This window comes from Tasmannia lanceolata, unplaced genomic scaffold (assembly GCF_043159265.1).
Source record: "Tasmannia lanceolata isolate RefF3 unplaced genomic scaffold, GAP_Taslan_0.1 ptg000018l, whole genome shotgun sequence".
Classification (NCBI taxonomy): Eukaryota; Viridiplantae; Streptophyta; class Magnoliopsida; order Canellales; family Winteraceae; genus Tasmannia; species Tasmannia lanceolata.
The window spans coordinates 10,017,465-10,039,275 of record NW_027518695.1 but is presented as its reverse complement, the minus strand read 5'-3'; the positions used below and the strand labels follow the sequence as shown (position 1 = coordinate 10,039,275).

Here is a 21,811-nt window from a genome sequence, read left to right as displayed (position 1 = left end):
TCCAGTAAATAATCCCATAAAAATAGGAATGATTTTAAATTGATTTGTAAAAATCCGTAATGCTCTGTTTGGTTGTGTTTTTTTGAGAAAAATAGGGGGGATTGTAATTCTTCTTAAGGGTGTTTGGTAGAGAAATTAGCGAAACTGGGGAGTTTGACCGCAGGGGAAGTCGGGCGCTTGTCGGTGACGTGGAACCCTCAAAATTCGTTGGATGAAATTCTCCGAATCGAAGAAAAAATGAGAGAAATTCTAAGGCAAATTCTTTTTTCCTGTAATTGTCATAACTTTTTAATTTTCATTGTAGTTTTTTCGGTAATTGTCATATGTTTTTTCATAATTTTCCTACTTTGCTACCATTTTTCCGTAATGTTTCATTTAAAACTTAATACTTATGCTATTTTACTATTTTTTTTCGTAATGATTACTATTTTTGCTATTTTATGTTTTGCTAGCAACCTTTGCACCATGTGCCAATCTTTGCACAAAGGATGGGCCACAAGCCGAGAAGTGGCCTCGGAGAAGGTGGCTAGCAAATTCCTATACAAAAAAAGAAAATGTTATCAGCATTACTGTTTTTTGATAAGTGCACTCATCACTTTATTAAAAGTACGGTATGGCCCACACCATAGGATGATCCAAACCGTCCATTAGATGGACCATAGCCTAAATAGGTTATGCCCCAAAAATCATTTCCATAGGCTGATCCTAATTGTCCAATCTGAATGTTAGAGGGTTGATTCTAACCCTCTATAGATCAGAGGGTTAGAATCAACTATGGAAATAATTTTGGGGCATAACCTATTTAGGCTATGGCCCATCTAATGGACGGTTTGGATCATCCTTTGGTGCTGGCCATACTGTACTTGTAATAAAGTGACGAGTGCCTCATAAAAAAACAGTAGTGCTGATAACATTTCCAAAAAAAATCTTAAAAAATAAGGCAAAAAACCTCATTCACATCTCCTAACGCAACCAAATAATGTCCCAGAGATTTGCTCTCAATCTCCTCGTTGACTGATTTCTTTTTTATTTGATTTTAATCTTCCTTGACTTCTTTTTTCTCCAAAATCCACCCAACATCTACCAGCATCCAAACAGTGCATAAGATCATAATTTTTTCTTCGCCCCGTTCATCGCAACGGACTGCAACTAGTATTATATATTATATGATATCAACCAAACCCTCAACACAAAATCAACCACAACCGCTATCCCTGTCGTCTCCAAAAATTCGTTATTCTCTTACGAGCTCAGGTGATTTGTTCATCTCTCTGTCCTTCTCGTAAGGTAATGCAGATTCTTCATCTTTGATTCTTCTAAAACATAAATTAAACAAAAAAAATAAAATCTACTAATCGGATCTATGCGAACCGTTCATCTTTCATTTTCTTTTTCGATTTAATTGCGGACCTCTTTTCTTGATTTCATAGATCTAGGGTTTAGTTTTCTCTCTTTTTCCTCTGATTCTACGGGTCCTCACCTTTCGATTTTATCTTTCTGTTTTCTTTTTTTTCCCCGATTGATTCGTGAGAATCTCCACCGTGAATTAGTTATATACTTATATATTGTATCTCTCTGAAGCAAAGAATTTCTTTTGTATTTTCTTTCCGTGTTTTTAGGGTTTGATTTGCTTTTTGAGCGGATTTGATGCGTCCGGTCTTTAGTTTTTCTTTATTGATGTTAATATTCATTGGTGGAATGGATTTAAAGAGGCCGAAAGTAGAATTTGTGTTTTTTTTTTCTGTATCTGATTGTACTTTCCGTCTTGTATTAGGGTTTGATCAGTATTTTTTTGGGGTTTGATTTGTTTTCTTGAGCGGATTCAAGGCGTCTAGTTCTTAGTTTTTTATTTTTATTGTTGCTAATATTCATGGGTGGAATAGATTTAAGAGCAGAAAACTAGAATTTGTGTGTGTTGTTTTCTTTATCTGCTTGTACTCCCCTTCTTGTATTAGGGTTTGATCAGTATTTTAATTGTTCAAAAAGAAGCAGATATGGCAGAAGAAGCACCGAATGACATGAGGGACGATGTAGCAGATGTGAGTTTATTTTTTGGGAATTTTACACTTTCTAATACGCAAGTGTTGTTTATCTATTAAGGGAAATGATTTCAGCACATCCATGTTTGATATTTGCACTAATTTATCTTGTCTTTTATTAATTAAAGAGCTGTGAAAAGTTATTACAGTTCACAAAAAACTTTGAAAAGCCAGTAAAAACAAAAAAGACAAGCTGGGTTTGTGCAATTATTAAAACATGATTTTGCTGATATCATGCCTCCATATTAATGCTTGGATTAGTTTTTCCCCCCCTGTAATTGGTGTCAATGTTTATTTGATATTGTTATGGGTTGGGTTGCAATTAGCTCTTATTTGTGGTCATTCTTGCATACACGTATGTGTCTCTCAGTCTCTCTTCAGTGTTCCGATGCTTCTGCTTTCGTGTAAAGAAGCATACAAAAATGGACTTAAAGATACAAAGACATGTTTGGAAATGACTTTTATTTTCCTAGAACGCATGTAAGGAATTGGGAATGTATCCTTTTTTATGCTCCTACACTTAAAAGGGGACAAGGACGGTAGTCTTTGAAATATCAAAGTTGGAAATCTGACCTTTCTGCATTGTGAGTGGAATCATGTGTGGGGGTGGGGGCACCATTGATGGGCCGTCCAAATATTGTACCAATTGGTCTATTCTAACCATCTTTTAAGGACTTTGGCCTGGTGAATGTGAACTGTTAGCCCATTTTGTTTTACACACATCGGTAGCCATGCAATGGCTTAGATAACTGGGTTGATGAGATTTTAGTTTTAGGACTTACATTCCTAGTCCCTCCACACTATCACCTGCATGTAGAGTGGAATAGGTGTAGACACTGATTGTGGTAGTTAAAGGATATTAAACTGGCCTCACGCTTAGAAAGGGACCACAGGATATCAATTTGGTTTGTGGAGGAGTATCTATCCGTTTCCTGTAGCTTTATCTATAATTCTATACTTGTAGAGGATAGCCTGGTATACTTCAATATAATGGAAGTCAGTGGATAGTTGCTATGCGTGTGTCTGTTCTGATCTCGACTTGCATTTTCTACCAAATGGGAGATTTGATTTATAGTTGCCACTAAAATAAAAAAATCAAAAGATATTACTTGGAGCATAGAGCTATAATGCTATATCCAAGGTTTTAAATTTTGGTTTCTGTTGCCACAAAACTAGAAATGTTTCGATTTCAATTTGAAATTTGGTGGAAATCCTGTTAAATCAATAAAATATATAGAAACATATGCAACTGATAGGATTTTAAGATGAAACTTCATGAAATATTAGAATAAGGACAAACACAGACTTCCTTTTCAAGAAAAGAAAAAGAAAAAGGACGACCACACACTTAGATACTATCACATAACCAAGACATCCGTCCATATTGGTTTAACAATATTGAACGCCTAGTGACATTCCCTGCCGCCTGTCTAATAATTCGTTACATACCACATTTCACATTTTTTTTGAATGATTGATCGCCAATTTTATTTCTAAATAAAGGAGACCGAGATGGTCAAAGTACATACGAACAATACCTTAAGACACATTTAACAAACTACAGAGCGGAAAAAACCATGGAGAAATAGAGTCAAACAATGAAAGCGCTTCTTTGGACACCCCACTTCTAGCTAGACGGTCTGCCACCTCATTAGCCAGAGGCCCTCCATTCCAGCCGGTCCAAGGTTGCCCAAGCTTGAACCATCAAAGTTCAACTTTAGAACACCCTGAGCAGGGGGCTCCCATTCTTGAACTATTTTTTGCTTAGGCTCCATGTTGCATCACAGCTCTCTCCAGCCTTCCCATAAATTGAAGGTTGGAACGAATCTGAAATATGGAAGAGAGATTACCCAAGAGATTGATAATGCTATTACTTTAACGAAGAGGAAAGAGGGACTCCTATATACCCCCTTAAATATTCTTGCATTCCTTTCCTTTTAGAGTACCCAAACAATAGCTAAGAAGGACACCTCCCATAGATTTTTTACTTTTTTCTTCCAAGGGGCTTCCTACCATGTCTGAAGTAGATCAATGAATTTCTCAGAGAAGACCCATAATAAGCCAAATATACAAAGGAGCTTACTCCATTCCTCTCTAGCATGTAGATTTAAATTTATTCTAAACATGATTTTTTACTTTGCTATATACTTTTATTCTATAGAAAATTTTTATTAGAATTTTTTTTCCATATGATGTTTATTGGAAATTTTTCCAAAGAAATTGTCTTTCCAAAAGTTTCAATTTTCAAGGAAAATTGTGGAATTACTAGGCCTTGGATTTTTTCCATGGAATGGGGCCCACTATTTCACACCTCATGTTTTGATGGTGTGGGGCCACGTACCGCCGTCTCCACTAGAACCTTGCATAGCGTAGGGCCTTATAGGCACGAAGTGGGTGCCCAGGGGGGGAGGGAGGGGGTGGTGAAGCGTGGGGTCTAGAAGAGTCTATGTTTGGGAGCGCCATGGAAGCGTGTATGTAATATTTTCTTCAAAATTCAAGCACATCAGGAGAGGGAGGGGGTGGTGAAGCGTGGGGTCTAGAAGAGTCTATGTTTGGAGCGCCATGGAAGTGTGTATGTAATATTTTCTTCAAAATTCAAGCACATCAAAAAAATAGTAATTACTAAGCACCTTCATATATATATATATATATTTATAAATATATATATATATATTTATAATATATATATATATATATATATATATATATATATATATATATATATATATATATATATATATATATATATATATAACAGAAGAGAAAAGGGAGAACTATTGTCCATTTAACACGTCAATGGGGATGATTTTTACCGTTTTTTGCCCTCCCCACATATCTGTACATACTATCTATGTGAGGGTAAAATCGTAATTTACATACGAAAAGTACCGACATAGGATACCTTTCTATGACAATTACGGAAAAAACCTACCGAGAAGGGGTAAAGACACATGACAATGACGAAAGAACTACTTTATATTACTCATGCAGGACACTTGCAAAATATTGACGGATTCCGGGCACCTGAAGAGGAACAACAATTATGGAAACCTCTATCGATTGGAGGGCTAGGATCAACCTATATCGATTGGAGGGCTAGGATAAACCTATGGAAATGATTTTACGGGCACAACCAATTGATGTTGTGTTCCATCACATGGACGGTTTGGATCAACCTATAAAGCCGCATAATTTCAATCTTATCCCCCTCCTCTATGCTTTTTTAATAAAAAAATCTATAGGGTGATCTTAACCATCCGATTTAAGAGGAACAACATATTATGGAAACCTCTATAGATTGGAGGGCTAGGATCAACCTATGGAAATGATTTTTGGGGCACAACCTATTTATGTTGTGTTCCATTACATGGACAGTTTGGATCAACCTATGATGTGGTCCGTACAGTTCTTTGTCGGCCCGTGCATCGCACAGGATTTTTTACTAGTATATATATATATATGAGCAAACGGTTTCTACACACAAGTGTAGATAAGTTATCTACACACTAGCTTAAAATACAGTAGAGGCCCACATTGTTTGGGTGATCCAAACCATTCATTTGATTGGCCCTCACATAGATAGGGTGTCCACAAAAAATCAGCTCCATAGGATCATCCTAACCCTTCGAACCGTGGAGGCAAAAAATGGATAGATTTGTGAAGATTTATGCACGTTCATTTTACCACCACAAATTGTAGGGTTGGGATGATCCTATGAAGCTGATTTTTTGTGGACACCCTATCTATGTGAGGGCCAATCAAATGAATGGCCTGGATCATAGTTACCGGATTCACCATCTGCCCTCCGATCCGCGATCCGGGGTCGCACGATCCCAAACACGGTTCGCTAGTGACCCGGATCACCAAAAATGACGAACCGCAACGACCTGTGGGAGAGAGAGAGAGATGCATATAGACTAAGAGAGAGATGGGGAGAGAGCTACACATTTTATATATTTTGGGTTGAATTGGAACTAGAGCTTTATTCTTGAAAAAAATATGTAGGGCATACATGAGGTTTTTCTATATTTTTATTAAATGGATGTAGTATGGACTATGGAAGGATATTCATATATTCCAACGGGAACTTTCTTTTTGAAAAAATATTTATGACATACATGAGTTTTTTATATTTTGTGTATTAAATGTACTATGGAATGACATTCTTGTAAAAATATATGAAATTATTTATATATATATATATATACCCTTATCGTACCGCGTACCGGGCTACCATCGTACCCCGTAGCCGTTCCCGTACCACGTACTGGAACGAACCGCTTTCCAGGTAACATTGGTTTGGATCCCCCAAACAATATGCCCTCCACTGTATTTTAAGCTAGTGTGTAGATAACTTATCTACACTTGTGTGTAGAAACCGTTTTCTCTCTCTCTCTCTCTCTCTATATATATATATATATATATATATATATTGAATGGTTAAGCACCTTCATATGTATATATCTTTAAAAAAGTACGTCAAAAAGCAATAATTTCTAACCATATTCATTTTCATGTTCTCTTTCCTAGTGCCTTCTGAAGATGTCTCTGTGCTTGCTCCAATGAAGTACTTTGAAGAGTTGGAGGAGTTTGATGCAAAGAAGTTGGTGGTTGTGGGACTAATGGAGTAATAGGAGAAGATTGTGAGCGTCAAGGGAGCGGTTCCTGTCTCTTCGGTGTTGCAAACCCTGGAAACTCCTTCCTAAGAAGCACTGACTCGTGGTTTTGGGACGAGACCGACACCCATGAGGGAAGATTCCTGCTTCTAAGGATAGGGCCCACCATTTTATACCTCATCTTTTGATTGGTGGGTCTCAACATAATCCACCCAAGCCCATGAGTTAGGGCAAGGCCCACCATTTTGTAGCTCATGGTTTTACTGTTGTTGGGGTGGGGCTCACCATTTTGTAGCTCATGGTTTGACTTTTGATGGGGTTGGGCCCACTATTTTACACCTCTTGTTTTGATGGGGTTGGCCTACATCTCCACATAGACCATTCATACGATAGGGCCCACCATTTACACCTCATTTTGATGGGGATGGGGCTCACGACCCACCATTTCACACCTCATGTTTTGATGGATGGGTCCCACTATCTCTAGGCAAACCCATGCATAGGGTAGAGCACACCATTTTTCATACGATAGGGCCCAGCCCACCATTTACACCTCATTTTGATGGGAATGGGGTCCACGGCTCACCATTTCACACCTCATGTTTTGATGCAGAGGTCCCACTATCTCTAGCCAAACCCATGCATAGGGTAGAGGACACCATTTTTGCACCCATACATAGCATGGGCCATGAATGCTAGTTAATACATGCATCACATTTAACGTGCAATTAATATAATCATAATTATATAACACATATTGATATAGTATACCACTAATGCACTATGGTTTTGGTATAAATTACACGGTGGATGGTCGTTAATGCACGTGCAGTCCCAAAAAAGTGAAAAACAGTGGGGCCCAACTTGTTTCGGTGATCCAAACCGTTCATTTGTTGGGCCCTGATGTAGATAGAGTGTGCCCAGAAAATCTTATCCATTAGATGATCCTAACCCTCTGATTTGCAAAGGTTTAAAATGGACGCCAAAGTATTGAAACCTCCATAGATCGGAGGGTTAGGATCATCCTATGGGGAAGATTTTTTGGGCTCCCCCTACCTACGTCAGGGCCCAAAAAATGAATGTTTTAGTTCACCCAAATAAGGTGGGCCCACTGTTTTTTTGGGCTGCATGTTCATGCATGGCCATCCACCATATAATTTCATTTCAGTATGCATTTTGGTGGGGATGGAAACAAAAACATTTTGGTTGTTTCGTGTCGGTTTCATCGGAAATTTAAAACTATGGCCAGATTCTGTCAATACTGTGTAGGAGACACTCATATGCCTTAGCCCAACAGAAGTATGTGGCCTACATTATATGTTTGCCTCCACAACAGGAAGCATGTTGGTACCATGATAGGCCTATGGTGGAATAGTTCTCGACATTCATAAGCATGCATAAGATATAACTATTGAAATATTGCCTGTATTTAATATGTTTGTTTGCCTCCATACTGCATATACTCGTAGGAGGGTAGACGTATCTTGTTGGATGCGCGCACCCTATTCTATATCTACACTTTCTCACCAAGTGGTGAAATTGATAATAGCAGTTGGTATAATTATAAAAAGCAATTGTACCCTATATATGGGTTTGTGGATGCACCCTGTGTATTCATATGCATAAGCATTTCTATAGATCTCATCTTTTATCATGATATCACATATTCACATGCAAGATTATGCCGAATATATTTCTTGTGCTGGAACTTCTCAGGAATTTTGGATGAACATGGGAATTGGGATGTCGGAATATGCTATGAAAATGACTGGATTCTAGTTTCCTTTGATTGTTTAATTTAGATAGTCAGTTGAAGTATTTGCAGTGATGCTTGATTCTGTATTCCTTTTATTTATTTACTTATTCTTTGAGAAATAACAAATATTCATTAGGAGAAGAGAGCATAATAGAGAAGCGTCGAGATGACCCTAGGTAGAGATCTTTGAATGATTTAATGTTGCTCCGGGCTTGCAGAAAGAATACTTTAAAACAACATAGTCATGAACAAGCAGAGAATCAGAGATGGATTCTGATTGACATTATTTATGGATTTTTTTTTTTGCACTTAAGTTGCATTCCATATTTTTGGGGCATTTAATTTCTTGTGTGCGATAATTTTTATTCTCTCCTATATGTTCATTATCTTGCAGCTTGCCCCATTCGATCCTACAAAGAAGAAGAAAAAGAAGAAAGTCATAATTCAGGATCCCGCAGATGATGCCGCAGATAAACTGGCTGAAAAAACAGAAAACTTGTCAGGTATCTTTTGAATCAAGCAAAGACTGATTATTTATTTCCCTCACAGAAGTTCATATTTTTCTTTATATATTATTGATCTGTTTCTTTTTTTTAATTGGCACTTTAATGGATACGTTACTGTTTTTGCAAACTTACGAGCTTATGTTCATGCAGTTGCGGATGGGCTTGAGTCTAGTTTTGCTGGCTTGAAGAAAAAGAAGAAGAAGCCGGTAAGTTGGCATGCAATTACCTAATCATTTTCCATAAATGGAATCTTGTTGCTAATTATTTTATCTCATTATTGTAGGTGGAGACTGACTTCCTTAATGAGGAGAATGAGGAAGGTGGAGATGATGTCGATGGTAAGAAGTGTGATCATTTTAAGAGAATACAATGACCATGTGTTTTTAATATGTTATTTCTTAATGGAAAGTGAGACACATATTTTATTTACTGTTTAGGTGATCCAATTGGTGAGGATGAAGAAGGAGAGGGCATTGTCCTGCAAATTCGCTATCCATGGGAAGGGAGTGACCGGGATTATGAGTATGAAGAGGTTTGTTTTCTCTTGTTCATACTTTATATCACAGTTCTTACTATGTATTTAGTTATTCAGTTCTTATTGCTGTGCAAATTCTCTTGATCTTTTCTTCAAGTCAGTCATTTGAGTGTAAAACCCAACTAGAACCAGGATTAGAGCCGGGTAGATTCCTTTTACCTTCTTCATGAATTTTTTTCTAAAGGATTCATAGCCAACCCCAACTAGTTTGGGACAAAGGCTTTGTTGAGTTGAGTTGAGTCCTTTGAGTGTAAATCAAATCACACCATTGTTTAGTATCTGTGTAGTGGATATGATCCATTGATATATGAATACCATGTTTGACTTTTGTTAATTCGATCTATGTTTTGTACCATGTTTGACTTTTGTTAATTGGATCTATGTTTTGTTGGATTCGTGGCTGTGTTTTCTAGTGAATTCTTTACGCATGTTGCCAAATTTATGGGAACATTTCTTTAAGCATATTTTAACTTGGCAATTGTTTTTTTTTTGTTTTTTGAATGGAAATTTAACTTGGCAATTGTTAAGGTTTATTTATTCACCTAATTTATTTAGACGTGACATTGGATTTTATTCGGAACAGTAAAAATATACTTAACACCCCTAGATCTTGTGAGCCCTATGACAACATTGGACTCTTCGGCTTGGGCAAAGGGTATCACGGGCTATGCTGCCTTTGCGCAGTTCAGGACTTGTGGCTTTCATTATGTTGTTTAATTTTCCTTTCTAAGCATTTTGATTTTTTCCTTTATCTACAAACAAATATTGAAAACAAATTACGAAATTCAATCATTATATTCTATTTAAATTACTTTATGTGAATATGTCTGTGTTTTATTTATAGTTTGCATGGGATGGTAGAGGTTTCAAAACCACAACCTTTCATGAATTCAATAGAACTTCAATCAATTGTGAACTATCAACAGTAAAGAAGTATACCAGCATTTATAAGAGAGATGCTTATTTGCTACATCTCTTTGTGGATTCGAAGCCTATATAAGTAAGCTGTCGAGATTTGTAGTTTTATATCATGGTCTGTTGTTTTTGGTATTCTTGCCATCCTCATCTGGTGTATTGTTGAAATTTCTGCTATGTTTGTGATTGAGTATATTATGATGCATATTTTCTTGATAATTGTGCAGCTTCTTGGTAGGGTTTTCAATATTTTGCGTGAGAATAATCCAGAGCTCGCAGGAGATAGGCGCAGGACAGTAATGAGACCACCACAAGTTCTTCGAGAAGGCACAAAGAAGACGGTTTTTGTGAACTTTATGGATCTTTGCAAGACGTATGATCTGTTTTTCTTTACTATGTATTTCTCTTCATGTTAAATCTTTTTTGCAAAATTATTGAGGTTGGCCTGTCGAAGCTGTGTGTAAAATGGTCATGTGTTGTATTTATTCTTTAACCTTTGATTTTCTACACTGTGTATCGACTACCAAGTGATATTTAGTAGCTAGCCAATGACTTGAGAATTGGCTAGAGACTTTAGTGTTGATTTGACCCAGTCAACATTACCACTACCAACACCAAGCTGACTATTTGAAAACGTTTACAATGAGAAATGCATCGCTTGTGTTTGTGTCTGTGATGTGGGACACTTTCTAATTTATGTAGATTTCTTAGTAAGTTTGAATTTCTAATTTTAGATAGGCTAGAATCCTTATGGGATTAGTGTATTAGTTACTATTTTAGTTGAGAGAAATCAGGAAACAAAAGTTCTATAAATATGGGTGTGTGGTGTATATTGAAAGGGGGTCTTTCGATGAAATAAATTTATTTCAGTTTTTTCCTTGTGGATTCCAGGTTTTCTCTTGTTTTCTTTGTGGATTCAAAGAATTTTTATCAAAGAAGACGGTGCTCTTCGCCTTTTCCACATGCTGCCGCTGTGTCAGTGTGCGCGCTCGTGCGTGCGTGCGTGTGTGTGAAGTTTGTAATAGTTGGTGGAAAAGCAGTGGTAGTGGCCTTTACATGTGGAAGGTTGTTTAGCGAGGTTTTAAAAACTTCATACAATGAATGATCAGCCATTTCATTTGTGCTTTCAGCAAGTAGACAACACAAAACGTTGGTTTCTATGTTTCAATTGGATACCAATTGTTTGGATGCATTTGAAAGCCTTGAGATGAATTTGGCTCTTGCAGAAAAAAATACTTACTTTTTTTTTCTACAAAATACTTTTTTTTGGTAGAAAAAAATACTTTCTAGTTGGGAAAGGTCTGTCTTGTGTCTCCGTCCAAGAACACTAATTAGACAACGTTTCTTCATATTCTCAGTTCAGTTTTTTAATTTTTCAGGATTTAGATTTTGTGTGTTTCTTGGTTATTCATGGTAGGATCAATGATATTTTGTCTTTGTGGTGCTATGACACATACATCATTTGGATTTTGGACTATATATCGAGTATTTTATGTTCTCAGCCAGTTCTTTACGGGACTGGGCCGCTATATTTTTCTTCTTCTCCAAGCTGGTTGAATTGGAATATGGATGGAATATAATGGAATGGAGTCACTTTGAGGTTCTCTATGAAATGAAGCATTGAACGGGGCCGCTACGGAGAAGTTTCGGGAGGTGGTAGGTTTGAATCCCACTCGCGTACATCTGATATGCTTAGTGTGTGACTCGTCGGTTTTTTCTTTAGAGTTTGATTCGAAAAAAAAAAAAAAAGAAAAAGAAAAAAACAATGGACCAGTCCATAATTAATAACCTAGAACAAATAACAAAGCTCATTGCTTTGTATTTTCTAAATCCAATAATTCTTTGATACACCTAATTCTTCAGCGAAGTTTGCCAAATTTCAGCTAATATCTTCTGTTGTAGCAGCCTTTCAGTTGCAAAATGTATATTGATTTGAGTTTTTGTTTCCCACATGGTTATCTTTTTTGTTAATATCAACACAAGGTTATTATATGTTTTGGCTCCTAATAAAAGGAACTGAGTTGTTACCTTTATTTAACCGATAAGCAGTTTATGTTATTGCAATTTACAGGATGCATAGGCAGCCAGAACATGTTATGAATTTCTTACTTGCTGAGATGGGTACGAGTGGATCTCTTGATGGGCAGCAAAGATTAGTTGTTAAGGGAAGATTTGCTCCTAAAAACTTTGAAGGGATACTGAGAAGATATGTCAGTAAGTTTCTATAATATCACCTTCATATATGCTTACTTTTTTTAGCATAAGCCATATATGCGTACTTGCACAGAATGGTGTCGCCTTCTAGTATATATCAGTATGCCTTCATATTTTTCCCATCATTGAACCTTCCTTTTCCTTCTGAGGACACGTTTGCTCACTTGCTATGTTAGTGCTTTACCTAATATCAAGGGCCAAGCTTCTTTCCGCAAAAAAAAAACATAAAATAAGCACTTGCGAGGAAAAATGTGAAGACCCAAGCTTCTCTATTTGCTTTGGTATAAATTTTGACGAAATATGTCTGCCATTCCGTGTCGGTTTCAGCCGACATTTTGAACCATGCCTTAGGATTACATCGGTTAAGGAAGGAAATTCTGTTTTCTTAGAAAAAAGTTCCCAAAGGACAAGCTGCATAATTAGAAATTGGAGCTGCGCTATGATGCAAAAGAAAAACAGAAAATGAAGTAATACTTGCATGCATAACCTATCTTTTTTCTTTTTTCTTTTTTTGGGTAAGTAAGCTGGGATTGAACCCCTGACCTCATGGTTGAAGCGCAAATCCTTAACCAGTTGGGCTAAACGCTCAACCCCAAGCTATTGTTAATTGCTAAACTAAAACATTGGTGAAGTTATAATTCTCAATAAAACCATTAAAAAAATGATTCTCAATAACTCAAATATTTAGTAGTATATATAGCATGTGGATGCTCAGGGAGGATGGAATGGTGGAACAAATGCATTACTTACGTAAATATGCTTAGCAAGGAGAATGAGGACAGTTCATCAGCGAGGCAATTTGATGAATTTTAGACTATTGAAGTTGTCCTCAAGTTGATTAGACTTTTTAATTTTTACCCGTAAACATTAGGCCTAACATTCTCACCCTGTTTGAATTTCCTGCAAGTATTAATCCTATAAGTAGTGAGGTTTATGACTGTTTTTCTGACGGGAAGTTATGTTTGGATTAAGAAAAACACTTCTTTGTCCCAAAATAAATGCCTTTTTGTGATTCTCATTTATCCAATTTAGTCGAGTTTTTTTGTTAGATGGTGCTCTTCTTTATATCTGGAGGAGATATGTGTCAAATTTGGTGGAACAATGTCCCGTGGAACACCCGATCACATCACTTTTTTTATTTTTTATGTGTTTTTATTGAGCGGTGACATTTCTTATTATGTTTCCAGACGAGTATGTCATATGCAATGGCTGTAAAAGTCCAGACACTATACTTTCAAAGGAGAACCGCCTGTTCTTTCTCCGCTGCGAGCAGGTATTACTTAGCTTTGCTCTTACACTATACTAAATCTCTCTTTTTTTTTGAATGGTCCAGTATACTAAATCTTATTGCCATCATTTCTATGTTGGTCTCTTTCCAAAAAAAAAGAAGTAAGTCCTTGTTTATATTTGAATAAATGGAATTGGGTAACTGCTGATTTTATCTTGAGTTAGATACTTGCCTTTCTGAGTTTTGTTTTGCCATTATTTCTGTTCTTTTGATGAGGCCTGTGATGATTGTTTCAAAATTTCCCTACATTGTTTGATTCTCTCATCCGTGATAAGAATCTGCATTCATTCAGATGCGTCTTTTAGAAGAGATTTTATATGATACCTGGCGGTGTAAATCGGTGTTAATACATGCCCACAGAAGCGAGAGGCCTACCTATTGAGATGATCTAACCTGTTCCTTTGTTGGTCTCTGTCGTGGGTAGTCTGTGCCTCAAAAATCTCCACAGGATGATCCTAGCCTTTTGATTTCTGTAGGTTTCTAAGGCGTCTTTTTTTTCTTCTGACCCATCCATTTTACACCAAATTGAACTTTCCATCCCATCCATTTTACACCAAATATATTGTTGTTAGGGTCGTCGTATGGAGAATTTTTGGGGCATGGCCTGTCTATGGTGGGGACCACCAAATGAATGGTTTGGATCATCCAAACGGCAGGCTTCATTGCACTTTTTTGAGACTATTTTCCGTGGAAACACATGCCCATCTATAACATAAGATCTCCTAAAATCCCATGCCTGTGTTTAAATGATGGGGTTTGGAAACTGCTGATTTGATTATTTGGGACAACAGGAGCAGGATAGGTTTAATTTTATGAAGTGCAATGATAGTGTTGGAGAATCTTTACCTCTCTCTCTCTCTCTCTCTCTCTCTCTCTCTCAAATGTCATTTTCTTTGTTTTTCAGTGTGGTTGCTCGCGGTCTGTTGCAGCTATCAAGGCTGGTTTTGTGGCTCGTGTTGGACGTCGTAAGACTGGGACATGATTGGGTAACATGGTTTTATTATCTTCAAATGTCTTTAAAACCCCATATAGTTGCTCTAGTTTTCTAGTGTTTTTCCTTAGAAGCCTGTGATTTTGCCTGACCATTTCTATGTAAATGTACAATATTACGTACTGTTTTACATTTCCTGAGTTTGAATTTTGGATCTTAAGTGGATGGAAGGTGACAATGTTGGTTTAAGCGTGTAACCCTTTTTCAAATTATTTTTCTTTCGTTTGTATGCCTCTTGTTGATATTTCACCAAATTGGACGTGTAAAAACCTTCACAAATCTATCAATTTTTGCCTTCAGAGTTTGAAGGGTTGGGATGATCTTATGGAGCTGATTTTTTGGGCACACCCTATCAATGTGAAGGCCTATCAAATGAATGGTTTGGATCACCCAAATAATGTGGGCCCACTGTATTTTAAGCCGTCGGTGTAGCTAAGTTAGCTACACGTATGTGTAGCTTCACTTAACTCTCTCTCTCTCTCTCTCTCTCTCTCTATATATATATATATATATATGAGAAAACGGTTCGTACACATGTGTAGAGAGTTCTCTACACACTAGCTTAAAATACAGTGAGGGCTCACATTATATGGGTGATCCAAGCCATCCATTTTAAAGGCCATCACATAGATAGGGTGTCTACAAAAAATCAGATCCATAGGATCATCCCAACCCTACGATTTGTGGAGGTAAAATGGATGTCTTTAAACCTTCACAAATTAGTCCAATTTTTGCCTCCACAGTTCGATTGGTTTGTATGATCCTATGGATCTGATTTTTTGTGGACACCCTATCTATGTGAGGGCCTTAAAAATGAATGGTTTGGATCACCCAAATAATGTGGCCCCCACTGTATTTTAAGCTAGTGTGTAGATAACTTATCTACACTTGTGTAGGAACCTCTCTCTCTCTCTCTCTCTCTATATATATATATATATATATATATATATATATATATATATATATATATATATATATATATACACTAGCAAAAAACCCCATCGCACAAAGAATTGTTTAGACCACATCGTAGGTTGATCTAAACCATCCATGTGATGGAAAACAACATAAATAGGTTGTGCCCCAAAAATCATTTCCATAGGCTGATCCTAGCCCTCCAATCTATAGAGGTTTCCATAATTCCTCGTCAATCGGATGGTTAAGATCACCCTACAGATTTTTTATTAAAAAAGCATAAAGAAGGGGGGTAAGATTGAAATTATGTAGCTTTAATGGATGCCTTTGTTAAAAAGCATAAATGAGGGGGTAGGATTGAAAATATGTGGGTTGAATGGGTGCATTTGTTAAAAAAAGTGATGTGTAATTCTCATAGAATTTTCAAAAAATTCTCTTCTTTTCTCTTCTACTATATATATATATATATATATATATATTGGTAATGACACCCCTCCCTCTGTGGATGGCAACCAAATACTACTCTATTCTACAAGGTAAATCAACTGTTTCTCCTTCCCTCTTGAGTTCCTTGGGGCTTTTCATGCTCCCCTCAAACTCTTAAGTCTCTCCCTCCTGCCTATCTTCAGCTTTCCCTACAAAAAAGTCGTTTGGATGCAAGTAATTCTTGTGGAGAAAATGGGTTTTTGTGGGAATCCATTTTCGACAGAAACCAATTTCCTGGAACAAGAGATCTGCTTAAAAAACGACTAAATAGGCTGCCCCCACTCCCACAAACACACACACACACACACACACACACAGCCTATCCCAGGAAATCGGATTCAAATTTTATGGGCGCCTTCAAAATAACGAACGAGTTTTAATTTTCCCTGAAATTGCTACTTTTGCATTGGACTAAGGAAGCAATGGTGGGACCAAAATATTAACTGTACATTGGTGGGTCCCACCATAACATGCGCATGCACAAATGAGGTAATCGACCCGAGTCGACTCACCAAATTTGCCACAATGGCCAAAATCTTCAGAATTCCAATCATAGATCTTGAATTATGGATACACGCTGACCATCCGATTGCAAGATAGATGCCTATGGATAGTTCTCCATTGTCTGTCACACAGAAGTAAGTAGTCAATTCAGAAAAGCACTTTATCTTGAAAAACATAAAGATGAGGCAATTCCAAACAAAAGCTAGAATTCCACTTATTCTCACTTTTTAATACAACATCTTTCGGGAATAAAAACATTTGGGACAGGAATTATCCAAAACAACCCATCCTAAAATACTGGGCTATGGTGAAATGCGTTACATTCCAAACTTCTACGAAGCGAAACTTTCAAATTGAGAGAAACCTTGCAATCAAGGGCCAAATCCTGTTTTCAGAAACATGGGTTAAGAAAGCAGAGAATATATGAATAATAATAGAAGAGATATGAACTTAAAACGCTGATAATATTTATTAGGGCGATGATATTTTCACCCTGCAGTACGCATTCGCCCCTTGTAATGTGATTTGACGTCAAAAAGCGTTAAAGTTGCCCACTATTCATGCTATAAGGGGGCGAATGCATATACTTCAGAGCGGTGAAAATATCATCTCCCCATTTATTACTTTAACCACAACTTAGAAAAAGAAAGATCCCTCTTGTGCCACATGTGTTTGTTATTTGGATCCGTGTATCTATCTGTTGAACATAAGAATGGCCATATGATGGTGAGAACACCTTGATTGGATGATCAAGACCCTTGATCAATAAAGCCTCATTTAGATTTAGGAAGAGAATCATCAGATCAAGATGGGATCAGTGACAGCTGCTAAAACTTATGCCCACATCATCGATGGACAAGATTACATTCATTTGGCACATGTGGGCCCAATGACGTGTATCCTATAAATCCCGTTTTTCTAGTACACGCACAAAATACACGTCGTCAACGCGTTTACCAACCTAGCTTCCTATTTTTGTATAGATCCCTTCTCTAACAAGGAAACCCACTCTTATTCCTTTGGACGGATCCATATAAATTTCTCTCAAAACACAAACGTCAGAGCCAAACTGGGTTGTCTTCTGATTAGTATTTTAGGCTGTTGTTGCCTGTTGGTGAGTATTTGTGCTGGTCTTGCCTTCAACACAAGGTTTTTGGTGCCAGTAACACAAGGTATCATTTCAAGTTTTGCTTTATTTTAATCTTCTCTTTCTTTTCTTGATCAGAATCCTTTGGCATCATTGGACATACATCCATTTTCCCCAATACTGGTTTTTTGAATGGTTTTTTTGGGTATTTTTAAAGCTTGTATTTACTTATTGGAATTTACTAATTTGTCAGATTGATATTAGGGAAGGTATTCAAGGAGATTGGCTTTGGATCTGTGATCAGGACCACATTATCCTCTCATCTCATTAAAGTGATTCAAGTTAAAGGGTTTTGCTCTAATTTGATATTGGGTTGGTGGGTCTTTTGTTATATTTGGTAATTAGTTGAAAGGAAGGGATATGGGTCACCATGACCACCACCACCACCATCATCACCATGGAGGTGAAAGCCCTTATGATGATCCTTTTTTGGCTTGTTGTTGTTGCCCTTGTTTTCTGGTTGCCTCTCTATTTAGAGGAATTGGGAGATGCTTCTTTGTGGCTTGCTACCCTTTCTTGCAATGCTTTGGATTGGATGAACACAGATACCACCACCATCACAGCCATTTCCATTGATTACATTACAAATATCATCCTCTTTTTATCTCCCAAGCTCTGTGCTTTGATGAGTTTATCTGCATGTTAGTAATGCCCCAAATGCTTTAGGGACTTGTTCTATGTTTTTTCTTTTTTATGAATGCAATGTTTTGGGTGCCTGGTTTAATGTGATGTTGTTTTAATTCCATTGGTTTATCTACTTGTTCTTTGTGACATGTTACCCTGTCTTCCATGCTCTGTACTTTGATGAGTGTTGTATTGTGTTAATGTGTTTTATTTCCATTGGATGTTTTCAAGAGTCAAGACTCCAGAGTGATCATATTTCAATGTTTCTTGATATTCCATACAATAATGCTCCATTTGGTGGAACTTCTATATCCAATTGGTTGTTATAGTCCAAGACAATGACATTTATTAGTCTCTCTCGCTCTGCAATTGACATAACGTCGTATAGGGCAAGGATATACAAGATGGAATGAGGTACTACTACCCCCTTGACTTAACAAAACCACCGTAGTATACAAGAAACCATGGTTCTATATCCCAGCTTACCTACCAGAAAATTAGGGGTTCTATATTTCAGTCTTGTGCAACTTTCCTTCTAGAAAATTAGTGGTGTCCTCTCCTTAAAAACCATTTACTTTCCAAACATACAATTAGCTTGCAGATTTGAAATACCTAGTATATTACAAGCTACACAATCAAAGAGGAATGCTAAAAGTTCAGAGCTACCTTGTTGTTATACAATGAGGTGTGCCCACTAATGGGCCCCGTGTATAATTGATTTGAACTGTCCACTTGATAGTTCAGATCAATCTTCTATGGCCCAAAAATGGCACCAATCATATAATCCGAACATCGAACATTGTTTGATATTGTAATTGACCATGGGCAGTTGAAACTACATGTAGGCTAAGGTTGACATTCAATGGCAAAAAATACACATCATTGGATGTTAGTATTTATTGGTTGGTGTGATTTTTGATCCATAGGATATCCAAAGCAAGATCTACCAAATGAAAGGTTCGGACCGATAAAGGGCCGCGGCCCTTATTTTCTGGTAGGTAAGCTGGGGTTTAGGAGACCCTACCGGTTTATTTATAAAGAATAACAATTACAATCTGAAATAGCATGACTCTCTACTATCCGAAGATACAATATCAAGGAGAGGAGGAGGCGTAAGAGGGAGGGTGTGACCCAATGCCCAAAAAATACACCAATCATACAATCCTAACATCTATTTGAATGTATTTTTGGTCTTTGGATGTCGATAGAGAAACCCCCTGCCTTAAAAACATGTTCTGCCAGAACTATTCTCAACCACTACATATTTATGTTGGAAAGGGAAATGATATTTCCATCCTCTTTTCCATCATTTCCACCCTCTTTTTTGTCTTAATTTTTTCGAAAGATGGCTGCATTTCCATTTCTTCTGTTGTGTTTTCATAGTCATTTTCAAGAAAAGGCAACCAAATGGGGGTAATGCTGAGATAGGGAGTGAAATATCATTTCCCTATTGGATATTTGCAACGTCATTTTATACAATTTGTTCTTGAAATGACCCGATATAGCGGGGCTGTTCATGATGGGGATAGAAATCCATGGACAAGCTGTTAAAGGGACTGGTTATTGTGCTCAAAAAGTTTTATTTCGAATTAATCTTATCTGTTGTTCACTGATTTTATTCTTGTAATATTTTATCCAACATACCATTCGAAAAAATATATTTTATCCAAGATCAGAGGTCAAAATGCATAGAGGATAGCAAATTTATGGAAGGATAAATTAAGGGAAATGATTTTAGCACAACTCTGTTTTGATACATACGCTCATGTATCTTGTCTTTTAGCATTTAATTGTCATGTAATTGCTTCTTGGGAACTGTAAAAACCCTTACAGCTCTTTAAATACTAAAAGACAAGAAACATGAGCGTCTTGTATCAAAACATGTTTGTGTTGAAATCATTTCCCTAAATTAATCCCTGGCTTGCTATCCTTTTTTTTTTTTTTTTTTAAATGTTGAATAGTCCCATTAGATTTCGAACTTGCAACACTTGAATTCTCGAAGAAAATAAAGACATGGATCAGAGAATAAACCCTCCTCCTAACTACAAGTGAAAATAGAAAATTGGGTAAGGATATTTCCACCAATTAAACTCGTACCCAACCATCTCTTGATTTAAAAAGTGCACCTAATTTTGAATATTTTGTAGCCAACGAAAAAATTCTAAGAGATGTGTGGAAAGGAATACAAATGGAAGGAGATATTTGTTTCATATATGTATAACCATATATGTATAACCATAATGAAATTGGAGTTGAGAAAGTACCTGAAGGAAAAAATTGAGTAAACCAATTAATGATGAGGACAAGAAAGAACAAGGCAGCTTTCATCTACTCTACCTCTAGTGCCCAACACTGGTAGTTGAAAGCCATTGAGGGAGAGTGAATGACAGATGCCTTGGAAAAAAGTAGTCTCCTTTCAGCTTTCAAGGTTCATTTGCTTATTCTTCCATGCTAATACCAGATGGACTCTAATGGTTATATAGACTAATGCATGTGGGGACACTAAGATCTTTAATAGTTCTACCACTAAAGATAAGGTAAAGAATATGTTCCTCTTGTTTGCCAATTGTTCAGGTTCCAGAATGTCAACCAGCCATGATTTTGAAGATAAGATCCTTTAGTTTTTAGTCATGTGCATAACTCTCAAGAAGGGTTTTCTGATCATTTGTCGATGATTATTAAGCTAATAATTTCATCGAACGAAGGTTGATTTACTTGAGCTAATAATTTCTAGAATTTTCAGTAGTTGCACAGTTTCTTTGGTGACGCGAATCGAATGTGATTTTACAACGTGGCAAGTTGTCATCGAACCAACGAAGGGGGATTATATTCGACAATTATACAACTATGTAGGTCTACTAATTATAAGTGAATTTACTGATATATTGATCATATTTATACAATGGTTAGCAAAACAAAAATTAGTGAATTAGAAAGTAAAAACACCAAGGGAAATTTGCTTCTTTATATAGCTTTTGTTGTCTCTCAGAGACTCAACAGGGTCATATAGATTAGAAGCTGCAAGCCCATGCATGTAGTTCAATTAAGAAAGAGTTCTTTTAGAAAGTTGAATGCTATGTGGGGTCGAGTTGATACAACTAATAAATACATAATATAGTTCAGTGGCCCAATTGGTTGACTCTTAGATAACCTTGAGAGGTAGCTTCTATCCCTAAAGAGGGAATAAAGTCGATTGAGAATCTTAATCATGTATCCAAGATATTCGTTCTATATCTTGGCACATATATGAAAATTCCTTCATGGACTTTCTTATC

The 21,811-nt window shown here is 36.8% G+C and overlaps 1 protein-coding gene and 1 long non-coding RNA gene across 7 annotated transcripts; both read left to right on the top strand.

Moving 5' to 3' along the window:
- Positions 1-939: 939 nt before the first annotated feature.
- On the top strand, positions 940-15,089 carry LOC143849605 (eukaryotic translation initiation factor 2 subunit beta-like). Of its 6 annotated transcripts, none has more exons than XM_077358679.1 (10): positions 940-1,254; positions 1,987-2,039; positions 8,806-8,914; positions 9,068-9,123; positions 9,201-9,255; positions 9,355-9,449; positions 10,595-10,740; positions 12,439-12,581; positions 13,769-13,854; positions 14,774-15,089. In XM_077358679.1, the coding sequence occupies exons 1-10, from the start codon at positions 1,167-1,169 to the stop codon at positions 14,849-14,851; spliced, it is 909 nt and encodes a 302-aa protein (XP_077214794.1). In that variant the 5' UTR covers positions 940-1,166; the 3' UTR covers positions 14,852-15,089. The 6 variants fall into 6 exon arrangements, with proteins under 6 accessions (XP_077214794.1, XP_077214799.1, XP_077214795.1 ...); XM_077358684.1 differs by having other exon boundaries at positions 940-1,287; XM_077358680.1 differs by having other exon boundaries at positions 941-1,254; positions 1,993-2,039.
- A 2,182-nt stretch (positions 15,090-17,271) lies between these two features.
- On the top strand, positions 17,272-18,685 carry LOC143850898 (uncharacterized). The gene is made up of 2 exons (XR_013236100.1): positions 17,272-17,937; positions 18,106-18,685. It is a non-coding gene; the product is annotated as an uncharacterized LOC143850898 (long non-coding RNA).
- Positions 18,686-21,811: the final 3,126 nt, after the last annotated feature.

Bases quoted from the DNA above. Each gene is read 5' to 3' on its own strand.
- LOC143849605 (XM_077358679.1), top strand. From the start codon at position 1,167: ATGATATCAACCAAACCCTCAACACAAAATCAACCACAACCGCTATCC. The intron at 9,124-9,200 runs GTAAGTTGGCAT...TCATTATTGTAG, and splicing joins AGAAAAAGAAGAAGAAGCCG to GTGGAGACTGACTTCCTTAA. The intron at 12,582-13,768 runs GTAAGTTTCTAT...TTATGTTTCCAG, and splicing joins GATACTGAGAAGATATGTCA to ACGAGTATGTCATATGCAAT.